This window comes from Hordeum vulgare, chromosome 3H (assembly GCF_904849725.1).
Source record: "Hordeum vulgare subsp. vulgare chromosome 3H, MorexV3_pseudomolecules_assembly, whole genome shotgun sequence".
NCBI classification, from domain to species: domain Eukaryota; kingdom Viridiplantae; phylum Streptophyta; class Magnoliopsida; order Poales; family Poaceae; genus Hordeum; species Hordeum vulgare.
Window position 1 is genome coordinate 455,495,792 of NC_058520.1, and position 13,279 is coordinate 455,509,070.

General features: G+C 48.5%; 1 protein-coding gene across 1 annotated transcript; it reads left to right on the forward strand.

Annotated features, from left to right (window-relative positions):
- The first annotated feature begins 5,915 nt into the window (after window positions 1-5,915).
- On the forward strand, window positions 5,916-8,600 carry LOC123440158 (transcription factor MTB2-like). The gene has a single exon (XM_045116729.1). It carries the CDS (start codon window positions 6,759-6,761, stop codon window positions 8,154-8,156), a length of 1,398 nt encoding a protein of 465 aa, XP_044972664.1. The 5' UTR covers window positions 5,916-6,758; the 3' UTR covers window positions 8,157-8,600.
- Window positions 8,601-13,279: the final 4,679 nt, after the last annotated feature.

Consider the following 13,279-nt stretch of genomic DNA (forward strand, 5'->3'; position numbering starts at 1 on the left):
TCACCGCCCTCGCCAAGTGCGTCCTCGCCGACATCGTCGCCAAGAGGCGCGGGGCAACCAGGAGCGTCGCTGCCGCCGGGATGCTCCGCGCCGCCGTCCGCTACGCAGAGGACGCCAGGCTCTCAGGTATAAACGCCCTTCTTCTCCGTCCTATCCTGCTACTTCCATTCAAGTTTGGTATCCAAGCTCTGAAGAAGAAATGGTAAGGAAAGGAAGCGCACATTGTTAGTGCCTATTGTTTCTTCACCATACACACATATCAACTTACTACTGGAGTCATGTCAAATGCGCTATAGTTGTTGTTGTCATCCCTTCTTACTCATGCATTTTGTGTTGGACATGTACCAGTAACTCACTCTCCTGTTAGCCATACAACATTGGGTGTTGCATCTTCTGTTTGTGGTTTTAGCACTCTGTTTTTCATCTAGCTGATGAATTATGCAGGTTTTAAGCACTTGCTATTGCTACCATTATGCTTCATTGTTTTATCTACTACAGTAGACTAGACTAGACTTCTGTGCAAGCGCTTCTTCAATTGTTTCTTTATGTAATATATGCTAGAGTGTAAGGTACATTCCATTAAAGACGGTTCACTGTTGTTGCAGGGCGCTCCTTACTTTTGATTTCAGTTGCTAAGCAGCTTTTTAGTCATATATTGGAGGTCGTAAAGGATGCTCCCAGCTTTCAGCTAGAGTACCGCTATGTGATATGAGGTTATGTTAGATCACCTTTTGATGTTTTTAGTGTCCAAGCTTCCATTCATTTGGAAATTTACATAGAAGAACCAAGGATTTTTATTATGCAGCTGCAGGGCTACCGACTCAAAATTGAATCCAGATTTTCATTTATTCCTGTTTGCATGTGTTGAATTTAGGATATCTCATGAACGAGTGATAGTAGGTAAAATTAACTTACTTTACTCTCTCCATTGGTGTGTTCCAGATACCAGCACTATCTAAAGATGTTGCTGTTAATATCTTTGAATGCAACACATTTTGTCTTGTACTCAGTGTAACCATCCATCCTAATTGATATGTTAAGGCCGGATGGTTCATCAACACTTCCTATTCTTAGTGGTGATCCATCAACAGCAGACCTGGCCTATGAGCTAATGGCAGTCTATATAAACACCTTACTTCAATAGTTTAATTCTTACAATTGATCGCTGGAAGTACTGAGCATACATATTCTTTCTTACGCTTCAAGGCTGGAAACATGGTTTTGTTATCAGCACAAGGGATTTTTGGTGGTCAAGGTCAACCCATTACCTGTCAGCCAATGCCCTCATGATCTGCAGGTGTACTTGCACGTTTTTTCGGATGAAGGCAGTAGCACTGCTTTAATGAGAAGATTTACAAAATTTGAGTTGCTTACACTTGATCTATGCATCTTTACCCAGATTTGAATAACTTTGAGTCTGTGACCATCGCACTTGGCATCTTTTCTGATGTATTATTTGTGTTGTTAGGTCAAGCAGTACCTCTGAAAGACTTTGGGAATGTGATGGTTCACCGGGGTAATTAGCGGTAGCACCTCAACCTAGACATGGAGTGTGAGAGGTATGAATTTTCAGCTTGTTAATCACGGTCAAGTGGAATACAACATAAATATTCTTTGCATGACGAGTCAGAACTGATCGCCACGTCCACTTAATACATTTTATCCATGTTCAGTTCCTTAGATTGCTTACCCTGTATTATTCGACTCGTAAAATTGCATTGCTAATCGCTTCAAAGGACAAGTGAATATGTAGGTCGTATCCCTCTTAGTTTGTAAACAATCCGTTCACCGACTCGCTACTCCATCTAATAAGACACATAGATAAAGGTCAAGAATTTGTCATCTGTAGTTATCCCTTCTTAATTATGATAAACTTGCTTTCTTATCTCAGCATTTTAAAAATATCATTTTATTCAGTTGATTTCTCATCCTGTTACCCCATGTACGTATAGGTTCTGAAAGATCGTTCACTGTCCCATGTCTTCCGCCCGTCGAGAAAGAGGGAGAGCTAGGAGAGAGGGAGGAGCGCAACGACGCTGCTGGAACTAATCGCCCATAGAGAAAGATGTGGCGGCGAGGCAGTCGCTGGCGGCGGTGCCTCCGGTGACCAGTGAGCGGGCAAGGCGGTGAGCTCCTGTTGAGGCGGCGGGCTCGGTGCGTGCTGGTTCCTCGGGATCGAGGCTTGGCTCTTCCGAAGCGGGCGGTTGCGAGCTTGGATCTGGATGATCCCGATAGAGAGCTGGGTGGCGGCCCTTGGTTCCAGCCGCCTCCAGAGTCCTACATCCCCGAGCTCAACAAGATTGCTAGCCACCTTTTGAGGTCCTCAGCACTCGGCGGGATTCTCATCCTGTTCAGGTTTTCTTCCATGTTATGGGGTTGTGCTCCGGCGGCGACGTACGACCAAGGAGGACGGGGGTATGATGCAGTGAGTCCAATCTGTTTCGGATGACAAGTGATGTGTATGGCGTGGTGCAAATTTGCCGTTCTGGACAGATTCCCGATTTTCAAAATCTGGTACGCGTATGCCTGAGTCGCTTCTTGGCCCTGTTTTTTGCTTCTTTTTGTTGATTGACCGTGAAGTCTAAAGTTCCAAATGACATGTCTACTGTCTACTTCTCTAGATTCAGTCTACTTCTCTAGATCCAGGATCTGCATATATAACGTGATTCCCATTTACTGCATTTGCTTGGCTGCTCAACTAGAGAACCGCAAGTTCGTCTATGTTTAGAAAGTACTTAAATTTCACTCGAGTAATCATCAAATCATTTGCTTATCCTGTTGGTACTACATGTTCTAACGTACTAAATTTTTAGCTTGCTACTACCTCTTCTTCTATTATGTGTGCATGGTGAAGAAACAATAGGCACTAACAATGTGCGCTTCCTTTCCTTACCATTTCTTCTTCAGAGCCTGGATACCAAACTTGAATGGAAGTAGCAGGATAGGACGGAGAAGAAGGGCGTTTATACCTGAGAGCCTGGCGTCCTCTGCGCAGCGGACGGCGGCGCGGAGCATCCCGGCGGCAGCGGCGCTCCTGGTGGCCCCGCGCCTCTTGGCGACGATGTCGGCGAGGACGCACTTGGCAAGGGCGGTGATGAGGAACGGCCAGGTTTTGAGGTCCTCAGCACTCGGCGGGCTTCTCATCCTGTTCAGGTTTTCTTCCATGTTATGGGGTTGTGCTCCTGCGGCGACGTACGACCAAGGAGGACAGGGGTATGATGCAGTGAATCCAATATGTTCCGGAGGACAAGTGATGTGTATGGCGTGGTGCAAATTTGCCGTTCTGGACAGATTCCCGATTTTCAAAATTTGGTACGCGTATGCCTCAGTCGCTTCTTGGCCCTGTTTTTTGCTTCTTTTTGTTGATTGACCGTGAAGTCTAAAGTTCCAAATGACACGTCTACTGTCTACTTCTCTAGATTCAGTCTACTTCTCTAGATCCAGGATCTGCATATATAACGTGATTCCCATCTAGTGCATTTGCTTGGCTGCTCAACTAGAGAACCGCAAGTTGGTCTATGTTTAGAAAGTACTTAAATTTCAGTCGAGTAATCATCAAATCATTTGCTTATCCTGTTGGTACTACCTGTTCTAACGTACTAAATTTTAGCTTGCTACTACCTCTTCTTCTATACTGGGCTCCCTAAATTTTTAACGTATTTTATTAGTTTTCTGGAAGGATGCAAAAGTCATACTAGGCTCACTGTGTATAGTGAATGCTAAAGGATGCAATAGTATTTGTACAATCGGGAAGTGTCATTCTCTATGTTTACCAATTGGACTCACCCTCTTAAGAGATCTAACTCTCAATCAGTACTACATTGTCGATTTATAATTAGAGGACCCGAGGGGAAAATCCAATGCAAGGCCCTACACATACCTGCCCATCTAGCGCATGGATGTGATTTGAACAATTTTAGGCCATTAAGCATCATCTTCGTGCAGTCCCTACGCAAAAGGAGCAACTATATTTTGTTTTCTCGAATGTGATATAGTGATATGTATTCACATATTTACAGATGCATTGATGTATTTGTATATATTTAATTCAAAAATCACAAAATTAATCTAAAATTAGTTAATTTTTGTGTTTATAATCGTGCATCCACCTCGGAAAATACTTTTCCATTCACGACGAATGAGTCTTCCATTGGAAAGGCATAGTCTCATTCTCAAGCCTCGCGGGAGGGTGTAGGCATTTTTTTTCTCTCCCGTTGCAACGCACGGGCCTTTTTGCCCGTGTGACAATATTTATAGAAGCTATAAAAAAATCTTGAAATTTGATACTATACAATCAAATTAGATATCATTGTAAATTTTAATCTCTCGCGAGACACAGGGATTAAAGGTTTCCTCTCGAGAAGAGGGAGGGGAGAGGATGACGATGAGATGTATTTATCTACCATTTTAGGACCATGAGATATCATATGTGCATAGTCTATTCTCTCTTACATTACATTTTCTTTGATACACACATTTTGTTATCTCGTGACAACGCACGGGTACTATACTATTTGAAATAAAAGGAGAATTTTTTGAATGATCGGTCTTGGATTGTCACGCCCGTCGAGCGCACCTGTCCTTCGGCGTGCCGCCAAGTAAGAGTATTTCTCTTTCACGCGCACATGCACAAACAGCGGAAGCGGTTGCTGCAGACACACGTCTCTCCGTGAAAACGTCATGTGTTCCCTTGAGCTGCGTGCGTGCGTGCATGCATGCTCGATTTGCTCTTATTGTCTTCTTCCCGGCCTGCAGATGAAATGAACGCAATCGTGCGGGCGGACGGGCGGGCATCGACCACTCGTGTTCCAAAACGATGGTGCTGGCATGGTCCACTCGAGTCCATCCTACGAGCAGTTGCCAACATTATCGAACTATACTTCTATCCGTGTACCAGCAATGTTTGGCCATTTTGGCTAGCCATTAACCAACCGTCTTCAGCTCCGGAAGTAAGAGCATCTATAATCGAATCATTTAAACCGTTTCAAACTCCCGGCAAATTGCTCGGTCATGGACCGATCACCGAAATTTGATTCAGATGGATCCCTTTAAGGACCTTAAATATCTCGGCTAATTGACATGCTTCATATTTAATTCAAATATGAAAAAAATATAAGGAGCTCGGACACGTTTGTCACCTTGGCCTGACCCCGGGGCCTCATGCAGATTCGTGTGAAAACCCGACGGTTTGATGGGTGCCTCGACCGTTGTCACGGTGTGAACGTCCCATGACGTTGCTCTGGCTCCTCGCCCGAGACCATTGCCGGCTATTTAAACCGGTCGACATCCCCAACCCTACCACATCTATCTCCTTCCTTTCATTGTCGCCATCCGAGCCTGTCAGTCATACACCCACGTCGTCGTCACTACACGATCGAGCATCGTCTCTCGCACCTTGAACAGGTCCGGATCCGAAGGGCCGCGGGACTACCTCTGGATTCGAAGGAGGATTTCGAGAAGGAGGAGGAGGTGGAGGAGGAAGAGGAGGAGGAGCTGGGTGAAGAGGAGGAGGAACAGGAGTCGGTGGAGGAGACGTCACCGCTGGATATAGATGGGGAGGACAAACAGTAGCCGGCAGAGGAGGTGCCGCCGCTGCATGTCACGGAGGAGGAGGCGTCGTCGATGAAGGAGGACATGGATATGTGACCAGAGCAGCAGGCCATCCCAAACTTCATTCGTTCGGAGTCGGCTCCGGAGGCCACGCGTCTTCGTTGACAGTTGATGAAGACAAAGCGGGTTGCGAAGGAGGCGGCACAAACGGCTCAGGCTCCGGCATAGGCGGCTCAAGCCGTGTGCGACGATGACAGAGAATAGTAAAGAGTAGTACGTAGGATATGTATTTTACATGATTTTGTATGGACCAAGATGATGAAAAATGAAAATAAGTTAAACGTGAACAAATAGATTTAAGACGTGATTGGTCAGTTAGACGTTTAAGGAGTCGAATTTACAAGTTGGACTAGATGCTCCAAGTGGGGAACCTAGAATTTGGAGCTAATGAGAGCCATCCGCCATGGAACCGCGTAGTACGCGCTCTGCGTTTGCCGTGCCATTTTCGGTGCGTGGGTGCACCGAGTTCCATTTTGCGTGCGATATGTGCCCTCTTCTGTCCAGCCATTCCCAAATCATTGATCGCCGGCCCGACCATCAAAAGGCACCGTCCGTGTATACACGGAGCTACTAGAAATGGTTCAACCGATGTAGCCGAACAAGCTACGCGCGCGATACATGCATGTGGCACAGTGGCAGCAGGTTCTCGGCATCTAGAACAGATTGACTCACTGCTCACCTTACTCAGTAGTACCATCTTCACTCGCTGCTCAGTACTGCATGCATCGCCAACATGATTCACGTGACACGGACGGCAACCAGACCAGTGTCCCGGTGCGCCGAACCTACCTGGCTCCTGTACCTTGGCTTGTCATACGGCCGCGTCTCGTTTTTAACGGGGCGCATCCACTCCACAGACCACACCACAGTTACTTGTAGTTGTAGGCTTGTAGTCAAGTGACCAACGCATTCGTCGCAACCGAGAAAAACAACTCCTTCGCGCACGTGATCTTCCTCTGTCATATCCAGGGCTGGAAGTCGGCTCCGGCTCGGCCCTATATAAAACAAGAGACGGTGAAACCACCAAGCCGACCGAGAGCATAACATAGCATAGCATAGCAACGCCACCAAAGTTGGCAGCGCAGCGGCAGCTTCTCGGCCGGGTCCATTTCTTCGACAGACCAACGCGCAGGACGACGCACGGCCGCATGTCGTGGTCTGACACGGACGCGGCGCTCTTCGCGGCCGTCCTGGGGCAGGACGCCGCGCACCACCTGGCCACCACGCCGCCGCACCTCGACGGTCCGGCCTCGTCGTCGCCCGAGCTGCAGGCGCGCCTGTGCGACCTCGTCGAGCGGGGAGGGGCCTGGACCTACGGCATCTACTGGCAGGAGTCCCGCGGCGGCCGCCCCGTGCTCGGCTGGGGCGACGGGCACTGCCGCGACGGCCCGGCCGAGGATGCCGGGGCCGCCACGGACAGGAGCCTGGCGCGTAAGCGCGCGCTGCTGCGGCTGCACGCGCTGTATGGCGGCGGGGACGAGGACGGCGCCGACTACGCGCTCCGCCTCGACCGGGTCACCGGCGCCGAGATGTACTTCCTGGCGTCCATGTACTTCTCGTTCCCAGGGGACGCCGGCGGGCCGGGTCGCGCGCTCACCTCCGGCCACCACGCCTGGGCCGCCGTCGATCCTCACCTTCCCGGCTCTGCGCCCGGGTGGTACGTCCGTGCGTCCCTCGCCCAGTCCGCCGGCCTACGCACCGTCGTCTTCCTCCCGTGCAAGGGCGGCGTCCTCGAGCTCGGTTCCGTCGTGGCCATGCGCGAGAACCCCGAGGTCCTGCGCGCCATCCAATCCGCCTTCCACGTCGAGGCCGATCACATGAGGATCTTCGGGCAGGATGTCTCCCGCAGCCCCCCAATGCCGCCGGTGCAAGTGCAACCCACGGGGTGCGATGCCACTTGGGCGCTGCGGCTCGGCGGGCAAGCCATGGTGGCGCGCCCGGCCAAGAAGGAGGTGGTGGTGGTCAAACCGAAACCCCAGGAGCCTCCCAAGACGATAAGCTTCAGCAACGCCGTCGACGCGCAGAAGCAGGCGGGCGGCGACGAGCGGAGGCCGCGGAAGCGGGGGCGCAAGCCGGCGAACGGGCGGGAGGAGCCCCTGAACCACGTGGAGGCGGAGCGGCAGCGGCGGGAGAAGCTGAACCAGCGGTTCTACGCGCTGCGCGCGGTGGTGCCCAAGATCTCCAAGATGGACAAGGCGTCGCTGCTGAGCGACGCCATCGCCTACATCCAGGAGCTGGAGGGGCGGCTGAGGGGCGGCGCGGCGCGGCCGGAGGCGAGCCCGTCCGTGGAGGTGAAGACAATGCAGGACGAGGTGGTGCTGCGCGTGAGCACGCCCCTGGACGCGCACCCCATCTCCGGGGCGTTCAACGCCGTGCGGGACTCCCAGCTGAGCCTGAGCGTGGTGGCGTCGGACATGGCGGTGGCGGACGACACCGTCACGCACACGCTGGTGGTGCGGTCGGCGGGACCCGACCGGCTCACGGCCGAGGCCGTGCTCGCCGCGATTTCCCGTGGGATGATGATGAGCGCCACCCCCTCCCCGTGACCGCGCAGCTGTAAACAATCGCGCGGCTCGTGCCGTAGTACGTACAGGCAACTGTCAACCGTTGCTACCGGTGTTTAGGTGAGCATGCTCCTCGTGACTGCATGCCACGTGGTGCACGGCACATGAGAAAGGTCAACAGTTCCTCAAGTGGTAGTATACCAGGTTGCCAATCGTAGATTCATGTAGTACAGTTACTACTTACTGTACTAGTAATACCGTAGTTATCAATTTGATCCTTAAAAAAAGAGTAATACTGGTTATCAATTTGTACCTGGTCCAGTCAGGTCGTGTCGTCTGTCGTGGTAGTAGAGCAAATCTACACAAAATTGTCATGCATAAGTAGGAATGATATTTACTCTGCGCGCTAGCCAGCCGGATGTAACGTAGGAGTATTTCTTTGAAGAAAACGTGGAATCTGAGCACGTCATGCATGGCGGTGGGGGTTTACTTTGACCGACTGCACGCGCTCTCTCCGTTTCAGATCTCCACCCACACCCGCTGATCCGGAAGTTTTCCTCGTCCTCGTCGCCGTCCACGTCCGCGGTTCCGCGTCAGGACTTGGGAGGTCGTCGGCCCGCACCGCGTCCTCGCGTGACGCCGCGGGCGCGTTGCTTCTTGCTTGTGAAAACTTCTCTTGCGGCGCGCGACCACTCATCACCTCTGGTAGTCTGGCCGGTGTCGCGACGTCTGAACACGACCAGGCAACCGTTCCTCGTGTCGTGTACACGCCTCCGACTCCGATCGACTTGGGTCCTCGCTTTGGCAGGCGCGACGCACGGTTGATGGAGTTGTAACCGGTGGTGGGTCGAGGTGGTCCGGAGACGCAGGCGGTGTGTCAGCTGCAGGATGCGCGCCCCCCGGCCCATGGGACCGACGTTACGCGCCAACAACCTTAAACAGCAACCCTTTCAGGTCAGGACTTTTTTTTCTTTTAAACATTCAGGTCAGGACTTGATGTGCCATGTCGATCAGACTGTCTCATCTTGCTTCGTCTTTTCGTGAACTCGCCCATGCTCCGACGCGTGTCACGCTTTAATCAGAGTATTACATCCGTTGAGATCGCGAGATATTAATCACCCACTCATTTTCAGCGCCTTTTTTATTATTTTTTTGCTAAAAGAAAATAACGGCATGGGATGTGAGTGGACGTGAGATATTAATCACCCACTCACATCCAATGCCATTAAGAAGCACGTACACTTCTATCGCGCGACAAACGTGATAAAAAATTCAAACCAACAAAAAAAAGTACACTTCTGGTGCTTCGTCCTGTAGACAATGAGGGCTATGAAGCCAATTGATTTTTACTATTTTTCTTGCGGGGTGACAGAAAGTTTTATTCCATAGGAATAGAGCTACAATCAAGTGACAAAAGCTCAATGATACAAGGTGGGTCATTGATTTGATTACTCAACTAAGCTCACTACAACAAAACACTTTCACTATACAAGTTATGACACTACACCTTTATATTCAGTAACAACATTTTAAAGTAAAATGCAATATAGGTCCTAAAACTATTAAAGATGAGTTAAGTTAGATTTGAACCTGTAAAACTGCATATTTGCATCTTAAAATTATCTAAGACGTTCACCATAGGTCCTATACATCCCTACTAGTTAGCTTTGACGTGCACGCGTAGCGGATTGACCACTTCCACGTAGGCAATGTTTTTTTGCATAAAACTCCCTTCAAGATTTCTCTCTTCTCACATGTGGTTCTTTTCTCATGTAATTGGCTTCACGCGTTCTCGTTAGGGTTTGGAAAGATGGTGGAAAGTTTTTCTAGGAGCCAAAATATTAGAAGATACAATTTTTTAGGGAGTTTGTATGAAATATTTGTTGGGGAACGTCGCATGAGAAACAAAAAAATTCCTACGCACACGCAATACCTATCCATGGTGATGATCATCTACGAGAGGGGAGAGTGAATCTACATACCCTTGTAGATCGCTAAGCGGAAGCGTATATAACGCGGTTGATGTAGTTGAACATCTTCGCGATCCAAATCGTAGTCCGTCCCGCGATCCCATCACGATCCATCCCGATCTAATGCCGAACGGACGGCACCTCCGCGTTCAGCACACGTACGACTCGATGACGTCCTTGCCTTCTTGATCCAGCAAGAGGGGCGAAGTAGTAGATGAGTTCCGGCAGCACGACGGTGTGCTGTCGGTGGTGGTGAAACTATTTCCGCAGGGCTTCGCCAAGCACAACGGAAACTATGACTGAGGATGAACTAGAGGTGCGGGGTTGCTCGCACACGGCTTGGGGCAATCTTGATGTGTTCTAGGTGCTAGCCCTGCCCCTCTATTTATATGTTGAGCCCTAGGGTCATTTCTTGGAGAAAAAACCTCCTCAAAGTCGGTTTGGCACGAAAGGCAAGAGTCCTCCTCGGACTCTAGGACCGAACGCTAGGGTCCTCGGCGTCTGGCCCCAAATGCTAGGGTCCCTGGCGTCTGGCCTGTGGCCTTCGCAAAACCCCTTTTGCACCTTCCTAAAGCCTCGTGGGCTTTCCCCTTTGGCTCAAATAAAGGTGTTCTCATACCCAAACATTTCGGGAAACATCTGAAACCCCTTTCGGTGAACTCCGAAACCATTCCGGAGACCAAACACTATTATCCCATGTATCAATCTTTACCTCTGGACTATTCCGGAGTACCTCGTCATGTCCGTCGTCTCATCCGAAACTCCGAACAACCTTCGGTGACCAACAACTATAACTCAACTATATCGAAACGTCACCGAACCTTAAGTGTGCAGACCATGCGGGTTTGAGAACTATGCAGACATGACCTGATATACTCTCCGGTCAATAACCAATAGCGGGACCTGGATTTCCATATTGTCTCCTACATATTCTACGAAGATCTCTATCGGTTGAACCTCTATGTCAAGGATTCAGATAATCCCGTATGCAGTTCCCTTTGTCCTTCAGTATGTTACTTGCCCGAGATTCGATCGTCGGTATCTCTATACCTAGTTCAATCTCGTTACCGGCAAGTGTCTTTACTCGTTTCGTAATACAAGATCCCGTGACTAACTTCTTAGTCACATTGCTTGCAAGGATTTATTGTGATGTTGTATTACCGAGTGGGCCCCGAGATACATCTCCATCACACGGAGTGACAAATCCCAGTCTTGATCCATGCCAACCCAACAGACACCTTTGGAGATACCTGTACAACACCTTTATAGTCACCCAGTAACGTTGCGACGTTTGATGCACACAAGGTATTCCTCCGGTGTCCAGGAGTTGCATGATCTCATGGTCATAGGAACACATACATTGACATGCAGAAAACACTAGCAATAAACTGACACGATCATATGCTACGTTTATAGTTTGGGTCATGTCCATCACATCATTCTCCTAATGATGTGATCCCGTTATCAAGTGACAACACTTGCCTATGGTAAGGAAACCTTAACCATCTTTGATCAACGAGCTAGTCAACTAGAGGCTCACTAGGGATAGTTTGTTGTCTATGTATCCATACATGTATTTGAGTTTCCAATCAATACAATTCTAGCATGGATAATAAACGATTATCATGAACAAGGAAATATAATAATAACCAAATTATTATTGTCTCTAGGGCATATTTCCAACAATATTGCCTATGTGGTGGTGGTCAATTCGCCAAACATGCATGTTAAGGATGGTCAGGGATGCATAGGACCTCTGGTGAACAATTTAAATAGTTTCAGGAATCAAATATGCAGTTTTATGGATTTGGGGCTAGCTTGACACACCTCCAATAGTTTTAGGAATTATGATTCATTTTACTCCTTCCTTTTTATACAAGTTATGTAAAGTACTAACTTGACCATGTATATTTGATGAAATAATCAAACCATTTGCGAGGAACAAAAAGTACCAAGGTAACAAGATTGCACTCCGTGTGTGTATCAATATACATGGCCCTTCTATTTTGAGTAAAACTTTGGTTATCAATTTGACCAACAAATATATGAGTATATTATTAAAACATGAAATCCAATGATAAATATACTTTTTGTGGGATATAACTCCTATTTTGATTATTATTAATTTTCTGCTAAGGCGAGAATGCTATATTAACCAAAATCTGAGCCCTACAAGAATACCGTGGTGAGGGTGTTTTGGACCAGGGGGTACTCAGTCTAGGTATTTGGTTCTTGTGGGCCGAACCGAGGGCCCATCAAACCACCTCCTCGAGAACAATGGAAGCATTAAGACTCGCCCGTATGCAGAAACGAAACATGTGAAGACTTGGCGTGTACCCAAGGACATCTCTGTATTTGGCATATCTCCAATCAACATAAACATGTAACTAGCTCTCCCTGGATATGTATATAAGACCAGGGGTTTAACCTGTAGAGGGACAACTTATTTGCCTTAGAGGTTAGAGCTTACACAACGATCCCGAGGTAGATCATCAACATGTACTTGACACCCCATCATCAATACAGTCAAAGCAGGACGTAGGGTTTTACCTCAAGAGGGTCTGAACCTGGGTAAACACTGTCTCCCTACTCTGTTTGTTATCATTGATCCCAGATCCACAACTCGGGACCCTCTACCTGAGATCCATCGGTTTTAACATCGACACATGGCAAAGATAAAATTACAAACAAATAAAAGGAAAATTCATTGCCATCTTTGTCCCGCGCTGCACAAACCAATGACGTGCCACGACCATACCTCGATGTCGCGCCTCCTCCCCATCGCCAATATATATAAGGAATCATTGTAACAAAGATCGAGAAATCACAAAAAGTTCATAAGAGAGTCCAGTGAAAACGTTTTGAAGAATGAATTGTTGACGTGGATAAAATGGTGAAGGTCAAATGAGGAGACCCAACCCAGATTAATGCCAAAAGTGTCGTAAGATGATCTTGTTGACACGACAATTAATGACATCGTAAACTAAGACAGAAGCATCATGCTTGACGACTCTCCCCACACCTAACGGATCGGCATGTCACCCTCACCGCTAGAACAGATGACACAAAGATACCAAAAACTAACAAACGAATCCACATGGGCATGGACATACATGGTATCCACGTCGACCGTTAGACGGAGTGTATATACGATGCATGTATAAACCATGTAGGTGTGTGCATGTTGTTGTTGTG